This window comes from Lepidochelys olivacea (genome assembly GCF_965140295.1).
Source record: "Lepidochelys olivacea isolate rLepOli2 genome assembly, chromosome: 9".
NCBI lineage: Eukaryota > Metazoa > Chordata > Testudines > Cheloniidae > Lepidochelys > Lepidochelys olivacea.
In genome coordinates, this window is record NC_140419.1 from 93,066,469 (window position 1) to 93,089,354 (window position 22,886).

General features: G+C 39.8%; 1 protein-coding gene across 1 annotated transcript in view; it reads right to left on the bottom strand.

Moving 5' to 3' along the window:
* AFF2 (ALF transcription elongation factor 2) overlaps positions 1–22,886 on the bottom strand; it is a 406,623-nt gene that overhangs the window by 95,468 nt on the left and 288,269 nt on the right. The window contains exon 8 of the mRNA XM_084638773.1: positions 9,109–9,160. Coding sequence (XP_084494899.1) covers positions 9,109–9,160 — 52 coding nt within the window. The remainder of the gene's footprint in view (positions 1–9,108; positions 9,161–22,886) is intronic.

The window sequence follows — 22,886 nt, forward strand, 5'->3', positions numbered from 1 at the left end:
TCCCCCAAATTTCTACATTTACTAAGGGAAACGGTGGATGCCAAACTGAAGAAGCATGAAATGCAAAATATGGCCAGTTCCCATTCTTCCTGGCATGTCCCAAATGAAAAGAAGACACTGAGACAAGAAGCCCAAAGCCAGTGTCTTCAGCAATGCTTCTCAATGTACTGTGGGATTTTTCAAAATCGTACAAAACATCATTTGCTGATGGATGCTAGTTGTAAGGCAGGTAAGGTGGAGTGGGACAGAGGAAGTGTAAACAATAATTTGTCCTTCTATAACACCTTCTTTTGGGAAGGTCTCAAGATGTTTTCCAAGTTATAATTAACTCTCACTATGCTCCTGACAGATGTAGTTGGTATTATTTATATCCATTCCACTGTGGGGGAACTGAAGCACAGAGAAATTAAGGGATTTGGCCAAGGTCACACAGGAATTCTGTTGCACAGCTGAGAATGGAACTCCCAATGCACAGCCTCACGTGTTAACCACAAAAGAAAAAAATCCTCAAAAGGCAAAGGAAGGAGAAAAAGACAAGAAAATTACAGAGGATAAAACAAAAACTCCCCCTAAAAGTTGCCCCAAGAAAAGAAAGATAAGTCTAAGGTGAAAGCCTAGGGCTGAGAACCAAGAGAACAGTATTTCTGCCACTGACCATTGTGAAACTGTAGGCAACTCACATAATCTACATGTGCCTCAATTCCCCACCTATAACTCATGGAGAATAACACTTTGTATTTACCTCATTACTATCTTACGGGTAGGTTTGGCTTATTAATATTCACAAAGTGCTTTGAGATCCTTGGATAAATGTGTTCTTAAATTGCTAAGTGCTATTAATGAGTATTACTTCTCCAAAGCTCACATGAGTTAAAATGGCCTTTTGTCACAGCAAAAGGAAGAAGTATACACAGCCATATCAGCAGCAGCCTCTCTTACCCCAATTTACTTGCAGTTTATGCACTTAGATTCCCCTTTGTAGTGAAGGTCTTTATCTCATTCCTCAGAGAGTCCCTCATCTTTTTCCTCCTCTAAACCAATGAATAGTTACCCAGGCTTGAGAAGCAAAAAGGCAGAATCAAAGAGCAACAGCAGAGGCAGTGCTAGGAAAGATGTGAGGCAATATTGGTATTGTTCACATTGCTCATTTATTGCCTATGCAGGATTTAAGAGTTCAAGGGCTATAATATATATTTCATACATAACCCGTTACAAACAGGCACTGGAGAGATGGATGTAACAACACACATCAACAACTTCTGTGCTGCCCTTGGGCTGCTTTTGTTTGTTGCTCAGCTCGTTGGTTCATTTAATTGTGTACTAAGTAATGAGGCTCCAAACATTCTGCACAATAACTGAGTTGGAATTTTTTTGGGTAGTTTTGTGACAGACCAATTTTCTTTCTGTGAAAACCAAATTCATGAAAGGTGCAGAACAGTCCATGTTCCTACAAGGGGTGGGGGGGGTTAACTTTCAATCTGTTCACAGGGCAGATTCCCCCCTGCTGGCACAGCAAACTGCACCTCCCTTCGCCCACTATTTCTGCTGTGCCCGGGGGATTCACCCCAGTGGGGTTTACGGCACTCAGGTCTCACCACCATTCACCCATAGGTGCTCCTCTGGGGAGCATAGCTTTAATCTCCACTGGGATTCCATGTTCCCTGCTTGCAGAGGCTGACAACTGGCTGTGCTCCCTCAGTTCCTTCTACTGCTTTTCCAGCCGATGACACCCACCTTTGTGCTGGCCACCTGTGGGCCCATCCACCTTGACTATAGTAGCTCCCCATGTCTGTGTGTCTGAATCTGCACTGGCCCTTAACTTAAGCTGGGGAAAGGCTGCCCTCACTTTTGCTGGTTATCATTTGATGTGTAGAATTAGCTAACAAGCTAGTAGGGCTGTATTTTCTGCCTCTGTTCCAGGTATATGACGTCTGTGCTGTGATCAATATTACTTGGTCATTTCATGTGGGTAGCATGAACCCCCCTCCCCCAACAAAGGTGAAATGCCTAGTTAAGAGAGTACTAAAGAGTGTGTTAAGTGTGTGCTTGTTTGTGGATAAGCAAGGAGAGGACCTCTCTATAACATCATTTATCAATCCTTTCCCTCTTTGCTAGGACTGTCTGGCTGCCAGGCATCTTTGTGTTTTGTTTTTCCCTATTTTTTTCTATGTCTGATGAAGCTGAGAGCTGTTTCACACCAGCCAAATTGGTCAAGGAAAAGACAATCCAGTGTCCTCTGACTAAAATGGCTGCTCCATCCCCTCCTTTTCTGGTATGTGCAGCATGTATTCCATAGCCCTATTGAGGGCCACAACTGGAACCTTCATGACAAACTTTTGTTTGGTCAATTTCCAGCACAGTTCCATAGTACCATACAGTGCAACCATACGTTCCAAGGGTCATTTAAATCGCCTTGTCATTGGTAGATACATTCCTGTATGATGATGTACTGAAAAGATTAAATAAAATGTCAATGACCTGAAAGAGTTACAAGTCCTAAAATCTGTGGTATTCTAGTGATTTGAAATTGTGTATAAACTTTATCTGACATATTCTTTACAAGACCTCAGAGGCATTACTGAATGCAGTGGCCACAAGTGTTTATGTGGCACAAAAATACTATGAAATGAATTCCCATGACTATTGTAGGCATTGTTACCAGCCATACAATCTCTTATTGCCAAAAATTAGTCTTGTGAATCAGGAGTATCCTGGGGCAAAGTATGCCCTGTGTATGGGAAATAAGGCTGTTTCATTAGTGTTGCACAGAATAAAATATTTCAAGTACCAAGCAAAAATGGAATGGGGTATCAAGAAGAGACATTTCTCCATAAGAGGATCTTTCTTAGTTTTTAGAATGAAAAAGGTTGGCATATGGCTACACTATCCTAATGGCTTCTGTTTTCACTAATGGCTGAATGAAAGCAGTTCCCTACAGCTATAAAACATGACTGTATATCTTAAACACAGCTATGTGGGGTCTCCATCAAAACAAATTCTGCTGTGGCAGCCACCAGTGTTGCACTGCTTTGTCTGGGATTTCAATGGAACTCAGTGACAGATAAACTGTTTACATTAAAAGACTCTATCAAAGTTATTTTGCACCTAGTTTCATCCTAATCCATCTGATTTTTCTATAGCTTTGACAAGGCGACCTCTCTTGCTGTGTGTGCAGTATTGATGTCATTACTGAAGAGCTGTCCCTCAGCCTGTCTGCTGATAAAGTAAATGGAAATGTGGAGAAACCTTGGGGAGGCAAACAACTTGTTCAGGATCTAGCTAAAAAACAGGAAAAATTACAACAGGAAAGGGTATCCATTGTTGCAACTAGTATGGTGACTATATCACTTTAAAACAGTGCTGTTTACATGATGAACATGTACTGAATCTTTTATATTCACAAACCTTAAGCCAAAAAGTCTGTTTTAATTTAACTTGAATAAATGCTTTGAAAGTTCAATGTGCATTACAAGAATCAGAAGCTCTCCCTACGGCTGACAGCATTTTTAGACTCTCAGCTACAAAGTAATTCATTTTGCATGCAATTATCTAATACTAACCTAGCCAAGAAAGAGTGTTTGGATAAACTATAAAACTTAGATCATGGACATGGATTATATAGGAGGTGTCTCGTGAATGCATGGTTATCACACATGCAAAAGGTAATCATTAAGTGAAGGAGAAAAAAAACAAACAGAAAAGATAAAAATGTTTCATGGATTGTTCTGCCAAAAATACTATGTACATAAAATATTCAGAATAATGGAACAGATCTGTAAATGGTATCAAAGTTTCTTTGGTTCAAAAATACACAGATATGCAGCAATGTGCTTTAAATTAAGTGCACGTTTCAAAGGTTATGAAGATTATTCCTTAGGAAGAACAAAGAAGAGCTGGTTAAAGAAAACTGGGTACACTGCAGCTACTTAAAATACTGTATCAGGGCACAATCCTTTTGGATGGCTCTGAGCTCAAAGCTAAATTGAATTATGCAGAGCTACTTTAAAGAACAAAAAATACTAACCTGTGTTTTATCTAAGCTCTTTAAGATGAACCGAGTCACTAATTAAACCCCCACCCCCACTATTCTGCCTATGTTTCTGGGTTTTTTTTTTTTTTGTTTAGCTAAGTAATAGTACCATCTAAAGGCTCTATCCTTCCTTACAGAACACTGTTAACAGAATCCCTGAAATGCATTGCCAAGTTTTAAGCTTACTAATACACGTCTGTCCTTTTCTTTGTATTTATAATCCCACAGCCAATCTGAAACTATTGGGTAATGGGAGCATTCTCTGCAAAGTAACAAAATCTTAGTGATGCATCAAAATTCTGTTCAATGACAGTACTGTAAGAATTCAAAATCCAGGGAACTGCTTAAGTTAAATATAATGATTTCACTCAATAATACATTAAGCAGATGTTTACCTGGCGTTATGAATTTGTGCCACAAATATCTATTGGGTTGGTCAGCGTGCATATTAAAAACCACCGAAATAGGTCAAATTGTAGATAATGTAAAACTTTCAAGACAGCAATTTTAATAAAACTGTCAATACAATTTTTTCTGCGAAAACATTTGAAACTGATTATGTTGCTTACATTGAAAGAGAAACACAAGGTCTATATCTTTAGATCTTTTATTGAACTGTGAGCACAGCATCAATAACTGCTTCTCAGCTGTAAATGAAAATTGATTCCAGATCTAACCCCTCATCTTAACTGTGTTCCTTTAATCCCAAATCACCCACAATGGAAAGCAAAAGAATCAGCCTTATGCGTGACACAAAGCACGTGTCCCCTGCTTTGTTCTAAGGTGACTGCACTGATGATGATGCTTCTCCCAAAATGTTAGCAGGAGATTTAAGAGATAACTGTAGCTTTTCAGATGGTGGCCCATAAAGCAATGTGATGAATTCTGCACCTGGATTGGAACAACTTGCTCCTGCTTCATCACAATGATCGATATGGTTCATAGATTCATAGGATTTTTAGGTCAGAAGGGACTGTTAAGATCATCTAGTCTGACCTCCTGCATAACACAGGCCAAAGAACTTCACTCAGTAATTTCTGTATTGAGCCCACAACTTCTGTTTGAGCTTTAGCTTTTAAGAAAGATATCCTGTCTTGACTTAAAGATTGCAAGTGATAGAAAAACCACCTCATTCCTAGGAAGGGGTTCCAATAGTTAATTACCCTTACTGTTAAAAATTTGCACCTGATTTCTTGTGCCTTATTTCTAGTGTGAATTTTTCTAGCTTCATCTTCCAGCCTAACATAACTACTGTCAGAAATCAATTCCCCCTGCTGGTATTTGTTGACTATGGGCAAGTTACCTCTTAACCTTCTCTTGGATAAACTAAATAGATTAAGCTCTTAAGTCTCTCACTATAAGGTATGTTTTCCAGATTTCAAATAATTCTTATCTCTCTTTTCTGAACCCTTTCCAAATTTTCAGTATTCTTTTTAAAGTTTGGATGCCAGAACTGGGCACAGAATTCCAGTAATTGTCTCACTGATACTTGATACAGAGGTAATATTCCTCTTCTTATACATCCAGGAATTGTGTTCACACTCTTAGTTACAGCATTGCACTAGGAACTCGTGTTTGGTTGGTTCCTCCCAAGAAGTGTGAAACAAAAGGAAGAACCTGATTGGCAGGTGGAAAAGCAGGCTGCAGTTCAGATTTTGGGTTTGGACCTTACTCTAGTTATTTCACTGATTGCAAATAAATATTTGTGCTGGCTCATGGGACTGGGAGAAATAGATAGCTCAGCAAATCATAGTCTAAAATTATTTACTTTAATTTAAGATGGTAATTTAAGATGGTTCATTTAAGATTATTTACTTTCAGTAGATGGTACATTTTTGCACCCTTAAACCTTGGGCCTATGTTGGCCTATGTTACAAACTGCATAAAGTACAAAAATAGTGATTTTGGAGGACAAGGTAAATCTGAAAGGTAAAATAAAAGAGAGGAGACAAAATACAAAGATATTGGACAAACTGTTAAGGTGCTTTTAATCTTTTCTCTCCCAGTTACAGTATGCACATGTGTATATCTGAATTTCAAGCATCATTTGACTGCAAACTCTTACGTTAAAAAATTAGTTTTGTAACTCAGTGCCCCACAGCTGAATGTTTGGTATGTTATAATTTGTATATTGCGATAGTCTCATTCCAGCTCTCATGAACGATCATTTTATATATTCTAGGAAACAGCATTTTGCCTTTAAACATGCCATAACTGTTTTGTTAGTGTTTATGTATCTGACCAGTACAACTGATCAATGTTTTCTTTTTTCTTTTTTTAAATAAACATGATCAAAACTTGTAAAGTGTGAAAGAATCCAACAAGTGAAACACCTGACTGCTACACCAGAGCTCTACTTCTCCACTTGCCCAGGTCCCAATGTGGGATGCAATCTGTGACAAAGATCCACAATGAAGGATGTGCACAAGTTATTAATGCAGGAGACTTAACATGGGATTCTTCCCTTTAAATGCATTCAATGCTTTTTATTCCCTCCATTTCATGATCTTCTATTTCTGATGTAACTAAAAGTGAGGGCCTGCACATTTGGGTGGAATGCTGGAAATGAGCAATGCCCCTTGAAACAAAGGACAATTGGGAGAGCTTTTCCTTTCCCAACAGATTATTTATTTTTGATACCTGATTGAAGAGTGTACTCTTGGGATACCTAAATATGCAGCAAAGCATCTGTTTTTTAAAAAATACTTGGGATTGCTCAGAAGGTTTGAACCTCCTGCCTAGTGTGAAAACAGGGTCAATGCTAAACAGAAACTCTCCTTTACATGTATTGTAGAACCCTAAGAAACCAAATGAATGTTCCTTACTGTGTTCCTTACTTCTTCTCTTTGAACCTGGTGTTGCCAATGGCATTACTAGAAAGTGACACCTGGGTTTTTAGTGCAATGGTATTAGTGTAAGACCCATAGGTTCCTTGTTTTTCTGAAAGACATTAAAGTTATATCCAAAGCCCATCACAGTTGATGGGAATCTTTTCATTGACTTCAGTGGGCTTTGAAACAGGCCCTTACTCACTTCAGCCCCTGATTCTGCTCTCACGGTTGCTGGTGTGAACACAGAGTAACTCCACTGATATCAGGGGAGTAACACCAATATGAAACTGGTGTGAGATCAGAATCAGGCCCAGAGTATCTGTCTGCCTGCCATTATTCTAGTTTTGAACTGGTACTGACATTGCCAAAGAGATTACATTGGGCCTCACATTATACATGTTACATTTTAAAGGATGATTTGGGCAACTTCCTTTGAGTGATATGTCCAATCAAGCAGGACACTTGTTAGTCAGACAAGCTGCACAAGATTATACAACTCTGCATTGCATACATGTAGGCTTTTAATCCTTCGACTTGTGAGTGCTTGACACTGGGTTTCTGTGTTGGAAAAAACTGACTCATACAATCCAGGTGCGAATGGATACTACGAAGTATATATTTCTTGGCATGCCCAGAAGGAGGAAGTGGGAGGGGTAGCGGCAAAATTCAGATACTTTGAAAAATAAATGAGAGCGCTCAGTTAAAAGCAACATTTCTGAAGCTGTAGGTAAACAGACATCTCAAAGGAGGTTTGCATCATTCTCTTTTCATATTCCTAATGATCAGCTGGACACTCTGAGAGTGTCTTATCAAGGAAGAAAGTAAGAATGCCCACACAATACAACATTCCACATCATAACAATTATGACAACAACATCGAAAATTTGCTGTCATTGGTGCTCTGCTTTACTGTTTTATGACCTAAGAAAGATATGGGGCCAAACTGATCCTTGATTTAATTCCATTGTCTTCACTGAAATTATATCAGGGACGAATTTGGCCCAAGGTGTCTAGACTTTCTTATTAAAAATGCTGAAAATATGCATGTCCCCCATTTTATTTCTCAGCAGTAACTGTAAATATTTATAATGCAGAATGGAAGAAAGGACAATGGTATCAGCAATTTTTCTGCAAATGCTTTTTCACTAATGTCCCCTGTAGTCTGAAAGATGTCTGCTATTGATTCACAGCCCGGTCCTGATGCTGTACCTCTGGGAAACAGGAGTGTATCACTAATATTTACATTAGGATTAATGATTGTGGACTCTAAACCCTTTGCTCAATGGCTGGAACAAAAGTTCCACTGATTCTCCACTGCTTTGGACTACAGTCATCTACAGTGCAAAGAGAGTGTAAAGTGGGTGCAAACCATTACTCCTGGTAGGAGTGAGTGGAGAACTCTGATTTGGGAGCATTTTACAACCCTTTTCACAGGTGTAAACAGCGACACAAACTGGGTGCAAGGCACCGGAGTCAAGATGATTAACTGGGGAACTAAAACAAAGGCTAACAGGACTTGTCTCCCCTTGAAAATTATTCCTGAATAACTCCATGTATAGACACTCTTAGGCCTGGTCTACATTACAGGGTTAGGTTGACATAAGCTACCTTGCGTTGACTTAGCTGTGGAAGTGCCTTCACTTAAATTTGGCTCTTGATGACGTACGTGCCTCTCTATGCCGATTTAGTAACACCACCTCCCCAAGCGTTGTAGAGTCATGGTCAATGTAATTAGGTCAATGCAGTGTAGACACAGGGTTGTTACTGGCATTCAAGAGCTGTCCCACAGCACCCCACACTGGCAATACAATCAATATAAGCACTCCTGGTGAGGATGTGCTCTGCTGACCCAAGGAGCCAGTGTGCATACACACAAGCATTTTAATAACTGCGGTGGTGATATGCTGATAGAAGTTAGGTTGACATAATATTGTAGCCTAGACATGGCCTTATTCTGGAATAGGAGTACCATGTTCCTGTTAAACTTAACCCACTTTCAAAGTGAATTAAACTGGAACAGGGTTCTCTTCTTTTGGAGTAAGAGTGTCAGAACGTGTGACTATTCATAATCAGTTGTTTGGGAATAACTATTCCAGAATAATTCAATGTGTAGGCAAGCCCTGTGGTGATGGAGAAGTCTACCCAGGAACGGATCTGATACAGATATAATAAAATAATATGTAACCCCATTCAACTGATGAAGATATTGTCAGATATGTATGTGATATGCACATGTCAGAATTTTACCTGTTCATGGTCATCTTCATCACTGCTGAGTTTTAGATCATCTTCAAGCATTCTAAAAAAAAAACATAATTACATTTAATGAACTAATTTTATAAATTATAGGCGAAATCTAACCCTCAATGAAGTCATTCAAAAAACTCCTAGTGAGTTCAACTGCAGCAGGATCATGATCTAAAAAAGAAAATTGTGAATACACTATAATCACCACATTCCTTTTTATGTGAATAAAGGCGAGGATGGACTACTTTGAAAATGACTCCATTGCAAATGCCTACAATTAGCCCCTCTTTCATGTCCTCTTCTACCTGCTGACTGGCCCACAGTGTTTAGCTTACCACAAATGGATATTTCTAAATTGGGAGAAAGAAAAGGAGGACTTGTGGCACCTTAGAGACTAACACATTTATTTGAGCATAAGCTTTTGTGAGCTACAGCTCACTTGCATCTGATGAAGTGAGCTGTAGCTCACAAAAGCTTATGCTCAAATAAATTGGTTAGTCTCTAAGGTGCCACACGTACTCCGTTTCTTTTTGCGGATACAGACTAACACGGCTGCTACTCTGAAACCTGTCATTATGCAAGGCACTAAATTGGGAGACTGGGGTTAAAGTAAGAGGAAGCACAGCTCCTCTCCTTTGCTGGAAACAGAGAAAGGGCTTCCCCCTCTTCTTGATTTAGGCAACTGCTGCCTCATATCTTTCTTGGCTGGTGATTTGAGGACCCACCAGGCAGGGGATTGTGAACTGGGAATACCAGGAGGAGCTGGTGCCTGTTTGAAGAATTTCTGCCCCTTCCAGCATTCCTATCAGGAGGTACAGTAGTATCGGAGGGAAAGACAAGAGTTTTCCATGCTAGGAATCTCCTCTACACGGTCTCTCTTCTACAGGGGAATCTGTCACACCACTGCTCCCTGTTCCCTCTACAGGACAAGGGGAAGGAGGACACCATGCTGCCCCCAGCTCTCTCCCCATTTTGGAAGGAGAAGGGATGAAAAATATATACTACTATATTACTACCTATTTTATACAACATCTCTCTTTTGATAAATCTGTACATTTTTGAAGTTCAGGAATAAGATATTTCCATGTTTTGGAAAAGAAACCATTTTTACCTTCTTTTACATCAGTCTAGATTCTCCATTTTCCTGAAGTCTAGAATAAGAGTTGGGAGCCACCAAGTATATGCTCCTATCCAACTACCCAAAGCTACATTGTGTGAGTGGCAATGGGTGTTCTTGGGGCTACATTTCTTCTGTTACCCCAGTCTCTTTTCTACACCAAATCCCTTTATCACTAGATAACGGAACAACATATCAACATGCATCATCAAGACCTCTCATGATAGCCACTGAAATTGGTGAGCTTCCTCTATTTTATTTTGATCTCCTTCTGCTTCTGCAAGAGACTTGCAAACTGCAATTATGGATTTCATGTTGATGGAGCTTGGAGTCTATGAATTTTTACTGTTAGTCTTTAAATAACAGTAACAATCAATGAGTGTTTTGTTTGGATGGTCTTTTGTTTGAAGACTACCACTAAATCATGGCTGGCTGCAAGGGGACAGTATTGCAACTGGTCAAATATCAGCCCTCTCCAAACCCTGCTGGTGCTTTTAAAAGAGAAAGTGTAAGGAGAACTTTAACTGGCTAGTAAGTCATCTGTCTTTTAGTGACCTCTGTTGTCAGGCAGCTCAGTGGTTACAAAGTATCTGGACATGAAACTACTAGTCATTAACCTCTTGATAAATGGCAGATGCCTCCTTGTAAAATGTGAGCTCATAGAAGTAAGTCTGAGGTATGGATAAGGAATTTTTCCATCCAAAACTAAGAAATCTGCAGGAAATATTAATCTTTAGAGGGCTAGATTTTAGTGATCAATGGGAACTTTTTATGTTGTTTATCTAGCAGACACATTCATTTGTTTCTACAGTGGTACTGCCTGCTGCACCATTCACAACAACAGATCATTGCAGCTTGAGCTATCCGTAGCCCTTAACTGCATCATCAGAGTTCATGATATACTATGAGGACAATGTACCCAGAACTGTAAGACCATCCTAATGTGTGGATACATGTTTGTGACTCTTAATTCTAATTCAATCCTAAATTCCTCTTCTAAAACCTACATCGCACTTAAATATGCAAAATATTCTGCCTCTTTATAGCAACACTGCTGGATAATGTACTCTGTATTATTTAAAACAAAATTCAGAGCTAAGAAAAATAAGGCAAGGTCGCCTTTTCATAAATTAAGCCTAAAGAGTTATTTCTTTCTTTCTAGCCATTGCACTTTTTTCATTTTGTTACATGTTAAATTTCTTCTTGACATATTCTGTTGAAGTAAACCAAAAGGATAAAGGAAATTCTGTATTAGACAAATGAAAAGAAGCAAGCATAAAAAGATAAATGAATGTACTTACAAACCTATGAAACAGTCTTATAAAATGGCTGATTAATAACTGTACTTATAAAGCATGTTACAGACATCTTCTAACAGTACCGTAAGCAATAGATATGTTTATATTGAATATTGAAATTTGATATAAAATATGATGATTAGTAGGAAGGACAACTGTTGGAGTTGGTTTCAGATAAAGTAAATCTGCAGGATTTATGAGCTCCCGTCAAGAGACTGATGGATGTTTAGAAGACTAGAGAGAGGGGAAAAATTGGATTTGGGTATTTGTTTAGCGGTTCCAAGCTTATCACTTGGAGTATATAATTCTTCTTAGCCTGGTCTGCTACATGAGGAATATGTCATCACATTCAGTTACACAACTCAAAGGTTAAACAACCAAACCACACCGCTACTAAAATGCATCATCCTTTAGTGGCAGATGGAATAATTAGGGAGAAACAGAATATGGTACCAACAGTAAATATATGGCAAAGCAAAAAGTGAGGGAATAAATTCAAAAATATACAGAAATGCATAAATGAAAGTGGAACGTTCAAGAGTTCAGAAAGCCTCTTCCCAGAGGATATTAGTTAGAAGGAGGTAATATTTTACAGAAAGTGGAGGACTTAGATGTTCTTCAACCATTTTAAAATGTGCTTTATATTCTGGAGATGTGGGTCATGCTGGCTTGCACGTTTAATGTTTCTATTAACTCCCATTTATAAGCAAGTGGCATCTGATCACACTCAAGGCCCAATAAGGGCTTTTAAAGATTGCCAGCAATCTTAATCCAAGGTGACTGTTTCATAATCATCATACCTAGGGAAGTAACACATTTCAGTCTCAAAGCCCTGAGCCAGAAGAGCTCTGTATCTTTAGTACTTTCCAATACTGTCTGTATGGTCTGAACATGAATTTGAGTCCTCTTGAGAGACAGATACGTGTAAGTATGCATATATGATCTATATGGAACTATGTAACTGTTAAACTTAAGAACACCATGTGTTGAGATTACAGAATGAATTCCTTGGTAATATCATTCCCGCTGTTAAGAAAAGGCAATTCAGTGGCTATATTAAAGTTACAATGAACACAGTCAATGAGGGTAAATCAAAAAGAAAACTGTCTGTATCAGAACGCTATCTCCGGAGGTGTTACAAATTCATTTCATTTCCTATTCTTCTCTGTCCTAATCGACATTATTGTTGAATATACATGTACTTGTTTGTCTTTTCATCCACAGCTAATGCATAATACCACTTTAGGGAAAGTGTGGAATTAAGAAGGATTTTTTATCTCGTTATTAGAGTGCCATTTAGAGAGCAACAGTTAAGGCTGTGTCAGCATATTTATTATATTTTCAGAGGTTTATAATTTGGGATGTGAATTTGCAGCAGCCTGAAATGTGGTGACAAAGAAACACAGTTATCCCTGGGGCAAACTGGTGTAATTCTCCTTGACTGATTACTACACTTGCTTATTCCAAAGATGAATCTGCTCCAACAGCAGGCTTTTCATGCATTAGAAACCTAGATAGAAAGGGGGTGGAATGAAGGTTTTATTGGCATGAGTTTGGGAGGGCCACACCACTGACAACAGACAAAAACTTTATTATTTTGAGGATGCAGTAAGTTGACTTAGGCCTTAGTGGACTCCTTGAAAAATGGTATGGATTGAAAATGAGGCTGCCTTAAAACAATTTTGGAGGGATATATGATTTTGGTACAATGAGCTGGATCATTACTGTTTCTTTGCTGCTCCTGGTGCTTTTCCCAAGGATTTAGCAGCCAGAACGAGAAACACGTGTGCACTGAAAATATATCAGCTTAGACATGAACAAAGAACGCCCTTTCTGGTCAGTACTTGTAGATGCCGTCAAAGAATTCTGAGAGTCCCACCAGGCTCCTTTTTGTTCCAAAAGAGGATTGTGTTCCAAACTCCGCCCACTCCCGCACTCAGTACAGTGTTGCACAGGCATGAATTATGGAGCCAGGTCACTACATCCCAGTAGTTTTCGTATGCTCAATTAAAAAGGAACAAACGGTTTTAACCATTCATTCATGCAACTGACGGAAAAAAGGTCAACCAAGCGGACATGAAAGAACAATATAAAAGACCATTGCTGAACCTGTACTGCAACTCATTGCACTGCTAACAAACCCAAGTGAATGCAGGAATGGAGCCAATTGTAAAGCCATCACCATCATAAACGTTGACTTCATGAAATGTTCTGTGCACCTCAGACCTGTAGGTTTGGGCCCTTGCCAGCAGAGGGACCAAGCGTCCCGATATTATTGGGACCATACTATTATTAAGGGCCTTGTCTTATACAGGCAACTATTCCCTGCTTACTCCACAGTCCCGATTTTTCATACTTGCTATTTGGTCACCCTGCTTGCAAATGAGCAAGTAAAAGTTTGATTTAGGAAAGATGAGATAATTATTATCCATAAAAAGTACAATCATCAGATACCTCATTTTCAATAAATTCACATACCATTTTAATAGAAGCTTTAGAACTCCTGAAAGGGATATTGTCATAGCTGACAGGCCAAAAATGTTATTTATCCATCTAGGCTGTGGGCTTGATCCAAAGCCCAATGAACTCAATGGGAGTCTTCATTTACTTCATGGAGCTCTGGATCAGGACCTAAATCTATTTTCTGGCTGTGAATACCTTCTATCACTGAAATATCTAAATATTTTATGGGTAATTTAGCTCCAGGGCCCAGATCCGCAAAGGTGCTTAGGCACTTAAGTCACATTAATTTCAATGGGAGTTTAGACACCTAAATATTTTTGAGCATCTGGGCCAAGGTCCCTAGTGGACGTCATGGAGCACTCCTTTCCTCCTTCTTCTGGTTTTATGAAGCTGTATTTGGGGTGTGTATATATATATATCTATAAAATAACAAACCATTCTGATTATGGAGACAAAACTTGATCCAAGAGGATGTTCCTGCAACACACCAAATTCTGTTCCTCCTTACTTAGTCTGGGTTCAATTCTCCACTGTGGCTAAGCTGCACTTGGCTGTAGGGTGTGCCAGTTTCAACTCCCTGATCCCAAGCTGCCCAGAAAATTAGCTCTTACTTCTGCCAAGCTGGCATGTGTAAAATATGTACTCATTTGGATCACACAATTGCCTACAAGTGTGCAGTTTTTTCTGTGCAATGACAGCACACACACGTGGATGAATCAAGCACATACAGGTATGGTGTTCTTTTCCCCACCATGCTTGGCTCTGGTTGTCATGCTGGCAGATTAGGTGTCAACACATACCAAGGCCCCAGGCCTCACTGAACACTAACAAATGCATTTCTGGAAACCAGGATAACTCACCTGTGTGTTGGGATTGCTAAAACAGATGCTAAGTTGATAAAAATGTGTTTAGTGTTTAGGCCTGATGAAATGCTTGTAGGATGCTGCATGTACTGAGCTCACTTATAACGTCTGTAACCCATGGTAGAACGTTACATTGAGTATTTGCATTGTAAACCTCTGTAACTGTGTAACTCAAACAGGAAAGAAGCATTAATTAGTGTAAAGTGCTGCTCTGCACAAGAAGGCCCACTGAAACCAAATGAGCCATGGTGAAACATCCAGGACAAAGACTTTGTGGATTGTCTCCTCTCCATCCCCAACAGCCAGGAAGAAGAGACAGGTGCTGACACTTGTTCAATATGTTTGAACTGTGGGGGAAAGGAATAAAAATGCTTAACCAGAAGGAACTGTATCACTGTGCTGCTTGAAATTTGGAGAGGACAATATTTCCAAGCATAAGCGAGGGATCCCTCAGCTGCTTAGCTTGGGTTAGCCCTAAAGGAAATATAGCATTTGCATATTACAGCAGTTTCTATTACCTTTTGAAATCTATGACTGTAACTCATTTGTGTGTGTGTATGTTTACCTGCTTTAACCTCATAAATAACTCTGTTATTTCTCTTTCATAGTTAATACATCTTTAGTTAGTTTATTGTAGGATTGGCTACAAGTGTTGTTTTTGGTGAAAGATCTAAGGTACAATTGATCTGGGATAAGTGACTGGTCTCTTGGGACTGGGAGTAACCTGAATATTGTTGTGGTTTTTCGTGTAAAGGACCATCTGTCACAAAGACAAGCTTGCCCGGGTGGCAAGACAGACCAGAGTATCCAAGGGGACTGTCTGTGACTCCATGTTAAGGCTTTTATAGTGCTTAGGAGTTCACACGTGACATTTGGTTGGTGATCTCTAAGTATAAAATGCATAACCAGTTTGGGGTTTGAACCCTGTTTCTTAACAGTCTGCCTTGAGGTTGGCACTCATGGTCATGAGCCACTCCATATAGCCTGACATTGGTATGTCGGGAATCAAATTGAAATGGACAAGATTCGGCTCTCTGAAATGCTAACAAAAAACTGGATTACTGCAAATGGACTTCTACTCTGAGAGACTGTGACTGCCAACACAACAGGGAGGCCACATTTCTGATCACCATCCTTGGGATTGTCTCCTTAAACAGGTAGTGTTTATAGCTAAAATATGGCAGAACAGAGCAGAGAAAGATGAGATCTCACACAGAGATATAACAAGCAGGGGAAAGAGTTGATAAAGGGGTGGCAGGCAGAGGAAGTATATAAATGGGTTGGGAGTCTTTAAAAGAAAACAGTTCCCTCTTGCTTTCTCTTTACACTGCTACAAATGGACCTATTCTGTGGGTTTTAGATTCGGAAACATACACTAGCACCTGCAACTATTTATCCTCTTCCGTATTAGCGAGACAGCTTGGAACGTCATACCAAATTTCACCTGTGATATTTAATAAGACTTCAATCCGGAACAGGCAGGAAACAAATCCATGTCTTTGAGGTGAAAAAAAAGCAGCGCATTACCATCCTGTGGTATGAAGCCCTTATTAACGCGACAGTCCAATGTTTTCTGGAATACCTAGTTGTGGAGAACACATATGAACACTGACAAGCAAGAAGATGTTACCTTTTCCACCTCTGAACTTCCACTGAATTGGTCCCATCAGTTCAACACAATCTAAACCGCTTTTACCCTGTGGACATTACACTGAGCTTGTTTTTCATTTTCCTGATGCATTTCTCTGTATTATATTAGACTTTTCAGAGAGTGGTAAGTCAAGTTATCATGCAAATAACAAACTGAACAATGGAATTCAGATGTATTTCAAGAATATGTTGCACACTGCAGAACAATTTTATCATTTATCAGGGGGTTTTGTGTGTGTGTGAGAGAGAAAACATCTAACAATATATTTCCCCAGAGAAGTGCATAAAACAATGGACAAAAAGGTCGGGAAAATGAAAACAAATGGTAGCGTAATTGCAAAGGAAAAAGAGGATGTTTTGTTTTAAAATATCCCATCTATAAATCGTGAGATTTGATATTCATCCTCCTGCTGAAATGGGCAAGTCATCTTTAAAATATTTCCTCAGAGATAATCCAAAAGTTATGGTAACCCCCGCTCACCCTGAACCCTGCCCCCAACCCTTATAATGTTAAATGGAATTTACAAGCACCATTTAACCTGATATTCATGGCCACTTGTTCAACAATTGTATACACATCTAAATAATTTTTATTAATTTTCCCTTCTCCTTGTCTCCCATTTTTTCCCGGTTCTCATTGGTGACCATAGACTAGCTCCTGACAACTCTTACTCTCTCGAGTAGCCTTTACTCATGTAAGTAGTCTCATTGGCCTGAATGGGACTACTTACATGACAAAAGGCTAGTTGCTTGATTAATGGATCAATTGCTCATTCTCCAGCCTGGTGGTTTAGTAAGGTATCTCCAGTGAAGTCTCATGTGTTAGCCAAACGGAAATGCTACAGACAACAAGGCTAGTTGGCCTCTTCCCCCTCACAGGAGACTGAATACATTCGCCTCATAACACTGTCAGCCTCCCCCCAATCCAACTGATGGAGAAAGATGTCTTGCTAAGAAACACTCCATTTTGTGTTGTCACACTCAGTCTGCCTTAGTGTTTCTGGCACCATATCAGTAATTAGTGTAATTACAGCTGGTGAGAGAGGAGTAACCCCTGTGGTTATCTATTAGATACCTCACAATCAGAGAGTGCACTTCATTACTCATCTCTCAGTATCATCTTCTCATTCCAAAAGGATTAAGCCAAATGAATTCTTTCAGCAGAAGAATTTCTTTATCTAGCCCTCCATTAATCTCCGTGTTTAAAAAGCTCTTCAAGGCAACTAAAATATTAAGTTGCTTCTAAGTGCATTATAACTACTGCTCTGTTGACAGGCATTTTGTTTTTCATTAAAGTTGAGAGAGAGAAGAGAACTGAGGCAAATGGGGAGGGAGAAGGCAGAACCTATTCCAGGTTTTTACCTACATGTTGCCTTGAATAATATTATAGCAAATCCAATAATTTACAGGCTCATCACCAAATAAAAGGCCAAATCCTGTTCTCAAAGTCAATTCCCATTGGACTAGAAACAGGTTTGGGCCCAAAGGTTTAAATTACAAACTAAACATTTTGTCTACATTAAAGAAAGCAATTTCTTTTTACAAGTACAGTTGCGGTGAAGTTTTAATAATAATTAATGGGCTCCTTGCTGGAAATTTAAAGTCTCAGTTCTTCCACACAATCCATAGGTACTGTAAGTCAAACTACACTGTGAGCTTCTTGCTTGCTGTACAATCGGTGATTGGAACCCTGCCCTCTGAGTCTGGCAAGCCCAAATATGAGACATCATAACGGTAAAAAATGTGGGACTTAATAAAAAGAACAGAGCAGGAAGATTATGATGTGGGATTAATATTTTCGATAACCTCTAGTTTTATGACTCAGCGTGTTGATGTATACAGTTTATAGTAATAAAAGCAAGAACATGATGTCTGTTTGAGGCTTGGATAATGAATGATGAGGATAAACCTAGAGGTCTGCTTTGGAACTGTGTTCTTCTATGGAGAAAAGAGGATCACAGTTTGTTCCCACTCTTATATTAACTTGGCTAATCATGCCAAACTTTTCCAGTGTGGACGAAGTGTCCATATCCCTCCCCCTTCATCTCTCCACTCTACTCCCTAGACATTTCCTTGGTAACGGTGTCCTCCTGTCAAACACTCCCCCACAAAAAAAAAAAAACGCAGCTGCCCCCAGTCATGATCCAACTCATAAGGAACAGCAGATCCCACAACACACACATTCTAAAACAGGGCATCCAAAGTGGGAACCATTCCAGAATAGCTATTGCAGAATAGCTTACTGTACAATAGCTATGCTTGTCAATTTCCCCATATAGACAAGGCCTAAAAGGCCACTAAGGAAAATCCAGTTGTTATAGGGCCCACTTATGTCCGTTTGGATTCTGCTAATTGTCAAGGGCAGTATATAGCCCAGAAAGTATGTTGTGAAACACACTCATCTCCATTACTTTCCGAATGAAAAACACCTTCTAACTGAGCCATATCTGAGCAAAACTATGCCTTAGCCAAAGCACCAGTGTTTTCTCAGGCAAACCAGCCTTGACACGGCAGATCTACACACAAGGCTTTGGGAATTTAGTTAAACAATGATTGATAAATCCAGAGTAACCTGCAAAGGTGATGTGAAAAAAATTCACATCAGATAAGATATTTAAAAGATTTTTCTCTACAGGAAATAAATAGCGTAAGACTGGCTCATCTATCCAGTGCTCTATAATGTATATGGAAGTGCATTCATTTTACTCATTGACTATATTCTTTTATTTTATTCCTTTTTTAATCTGCAGGTGAAGTGAGCCCTTCAAGGAGGTGTCTGATGAGCTGTCAGTACCAGCATGACATTCACAAATCTTTTGCTGGTTTCCTCTTAGATAGACTAATCTCATATTTGAAGAACTGGACTCTTTTGGTTCTGTCTATTGGAAATGGGGTTGTCTCTGCTAAATCTCAAACTTCAGTAATGTGGTCTGGAGTGGAAGCAGCTTTTGAGCGTTCATTAGTTTCGTTTACATGGAGGCATTTCTTGCAAGTCTGAGCTATTTTTTTTAAAAAAAATACAACATTGTTTCTGCTCTTTGAATTATTTGCCACTAAAAAAATGCTCCCTACTGACATTTAGGCATGTTAAATGTTGTCGAGAGACACTATGCTTCAGTAGTAATAATAATAACACTTCACTCTTATTTAGCGCTTTTTCCTCAGTAGATCTCAAAGTGCTTTACAAAGGAGGTAGAGAGTGATATGCATTCCACTCACCTGAAGCTTGAGTTATGGGGCTCCATGCAGGTGAAGAAGTGAAATCCACCACCCAGTATGGGACAAGGCTGCAGGGCAGCACATCCTCACCCCACTTGGTGCTATTCTAGTTTGTGGGCTGTAACAGAAGCTGCAGCCCTGCCATGTAGCTGTGTGTGATGTTGGGACCAGCCTGGATCCTTTGGCCATCCACTGTAGCTCACACAGGGCTAGCAAGGAGATTCTATCTTTGTTGCATGTAGGATGCACCCCTGCGCAGCCTTCCACTGGTGGCTCCCCGACATAGCACCTATGGCAGAGACTAGGGGAGGATGACGGCCTTGCAGTTGTACTTCTACAAGATGAAAAAATTTCACCTTCAATGCACAATTACAGAGCAAGATGAATTTTAAGAGTGAGAAGAAGTCACAGAGGAAATTGTGAAGCAGCATATCAGAGCAACCACCCGAACCTTGGTGATCAAGCTCTGAACATCAAGCAAAATAAAGGTGAAAGCATAACTCATCCCCAAACAATTCACAGTAGGCCTATTAGTCCCCTGCTCACAGACCTGGTTTTCCTCCTTAAACTCTCTTAGCTGTACCAAGGACTGACCACATCCTGGCTACAATTAACAAAACATTCTACTTGTCTTTGCAAGTGCTTTGAACTGAGTTTGTGGCCAATACAGGCTTGTGCACGAGAAGCAGAAGGACGAACAAACAACTCCACAAAAAGGCCAGTACTCAGCTTTTGATCTTCACTGCAAAGACATCAGCTGACTAAAGTTCCCAGCGCTGCAGTGGGGTGGATTGTCCAGCCACACACTTCCAGTGAGCTTTTGGAATCGGCCTTCATAGGTTAAGCACAGAAAGTAGGGAAAGCAAACTCATTTCCATTAATATCAAACCCACTGGAGCTTGGTGTTTTTGCAACTTTCATTCAAATGTGAACACTAATAGGGTCATGCTCTGCTCAAGAAGACTGTGACAAAAGGAGCAGAAAGAGGGCAAAGATAAAAATCCAATGCCAAGGAGGGTGAAAAAGTGGACAAGAGAGAGTGGCAGAGTGGGAAAGACTGCACAAGGGGAGGGAGAAAATTGCTAATGGAAAACTAAATATATATCTATGTCTTTCGGTAGGATACCAACTTGTGGCAGCTTAAATTTGGAGGGAAGGAGAAAGATGAGGTTGGTGGGGTGTCTTCTACTCCTGACACAAAGCAGAGCCTTCCCTTGGACTAGAAAAACAGATTTATTTTTTAACTGAATCTTGAAAAATAGTGTATTTCAATTATTGGCTTTGCCAACCTGAATAAATTTTGCAAACTCTGAAATACATTCAAGAGGGCCTCCAAACCTCAGGCTCTGCAAGGTTCCCCCAGCCCCCTTGCAGAAAATATCAAACCCAAGGAAAATCTCCAAAGTTTCCCGCACACATTCCAGGTTACTTAGAGCCCAAATATACTTGCATGTTAAAAAATTCACTGTGATTGTACCCTAACAAATTCATATTGAGTAAAGGAATGAAAATAAATAAAGACTCTGTGACAGCAATCTCAAGCTGTTGGGTTTCTGAATCACTGGGGGAAATTTGTCCTCCAGAATGAATTGCTGGGGACAAGCTGTCCTGTAACCCAATAAAGAGGCTTACATGGTTCATTTCAGTGCTAATGGACAATCACTTCATAAGGCTGCATAAAACAGCTGTATTCTTGTCCAGAGGGAAGAGTGAAGGCGTTTAATACAGGCTGCTAGGGCCAGGTCTTTTTCAATCACAGATATTGAACAGAGAATATTACTAAGCCTTATTCTGGTCCTGAAACAAGCGCAGGGTTGGGGAAGAACGGGGGTTATAGCTGTGTGTTGATGACTGTTTATGTAAAGTGACATTTGTGTCCTAGAGCATGGTTAAAAATGTTACATTGAACATGCTGTTCAAAAGGAGAATTAAAATGGGAGGTGTAGTTCCAAACTCGACCACTGGGGGGAGCTGTTCATTGAAAGTCCCTTCAGGAAGAAAAGGAGGACTTGTGGCACCTTAGAGACTAACCAATTTATTTGAGCATGAGCTTTCGTGAGCTACAGCTCACTTCATCGGAGTCTCTAAGGTGCCACAAGTCCTCCTTTTCTTTTTGCAAATACAGACTAACACGGCTGCTACTTTGAAACCCATCAGGAAGAGCAGCAGTGCCTCCATGGAGGCAGAAGAGCGGACGGGGCAAGACAAAGGCGTGAGAGGCAGGGGCTGATGGGAATGTGGGAGAGATGACTGGGGCTTTCACCATGGCTGGGGGACTTTACATCTTTATTGGGTCAACTGCTGGCGAGTGACTGAAGCCCAGTGCAAAGGGGGTCGGAGGGGTCAGGACTAACCAAGGTTGGCGAACCATTTGTACAGACAGGAGAGTTCTGCCCATGGGAGTTAAGGAGGAACCAGGAGAAAGAAACGCAAGGGGCTGTTTCTGTCTTATTGCACTAAAGTCTGTGTTCTGGGGTTGCATGGTCCCGCAACCCTCCCTTCCATTCAGATCTAACAAGCACCCCTACATCAGAATGCGCCATCTTTGTAAAGATAAATGGATCTTCAATAAGAAAATAAACTATGTTTTGGATCAATTTTTAAAGATAGAAGCCAGAGAACTTATCCACGCACAGACAAAAAGAAAATAAAAGGAATAAACTACTAAAATTATTTCTAAATCTGCATGATTTATAACCGTGCTTTGTGTAGGCACGATGGAAAACAAGCAACAGGCCCGATCCTGCAAGCACTTACTCACATGGGCAGTCCTGGCTCATGCAAGCAATCTCGGGTCCAAAAACAATGACACGACACCACTGGTGCATATAATTACTTTAAGATAAACAGATATGAATAATTGTACATGATTTCCAAGCATTTCCTTTCACTTATAATGCAAAAAGAAAAATTAGAGGATAAAATGGAAATGTATCTGTTTCCACTTCCATGTTTCATACATCATTAATTCTGCAAAAATATATCAGCCTTCAGACTGATACTTCACTTTGTTTGGCAAGCTCTAAGATGGCAATATGCTTGATAACCCGCTTGAAAATTTGATCCTATTGTTTAACAAAATGAGAATTGTTTCATAAGGGGCTCCACCATGTCTGCACATATTTTCCCCTAAGTAACTGTATGAGGCTTGTATTTCCCCAGACAGTT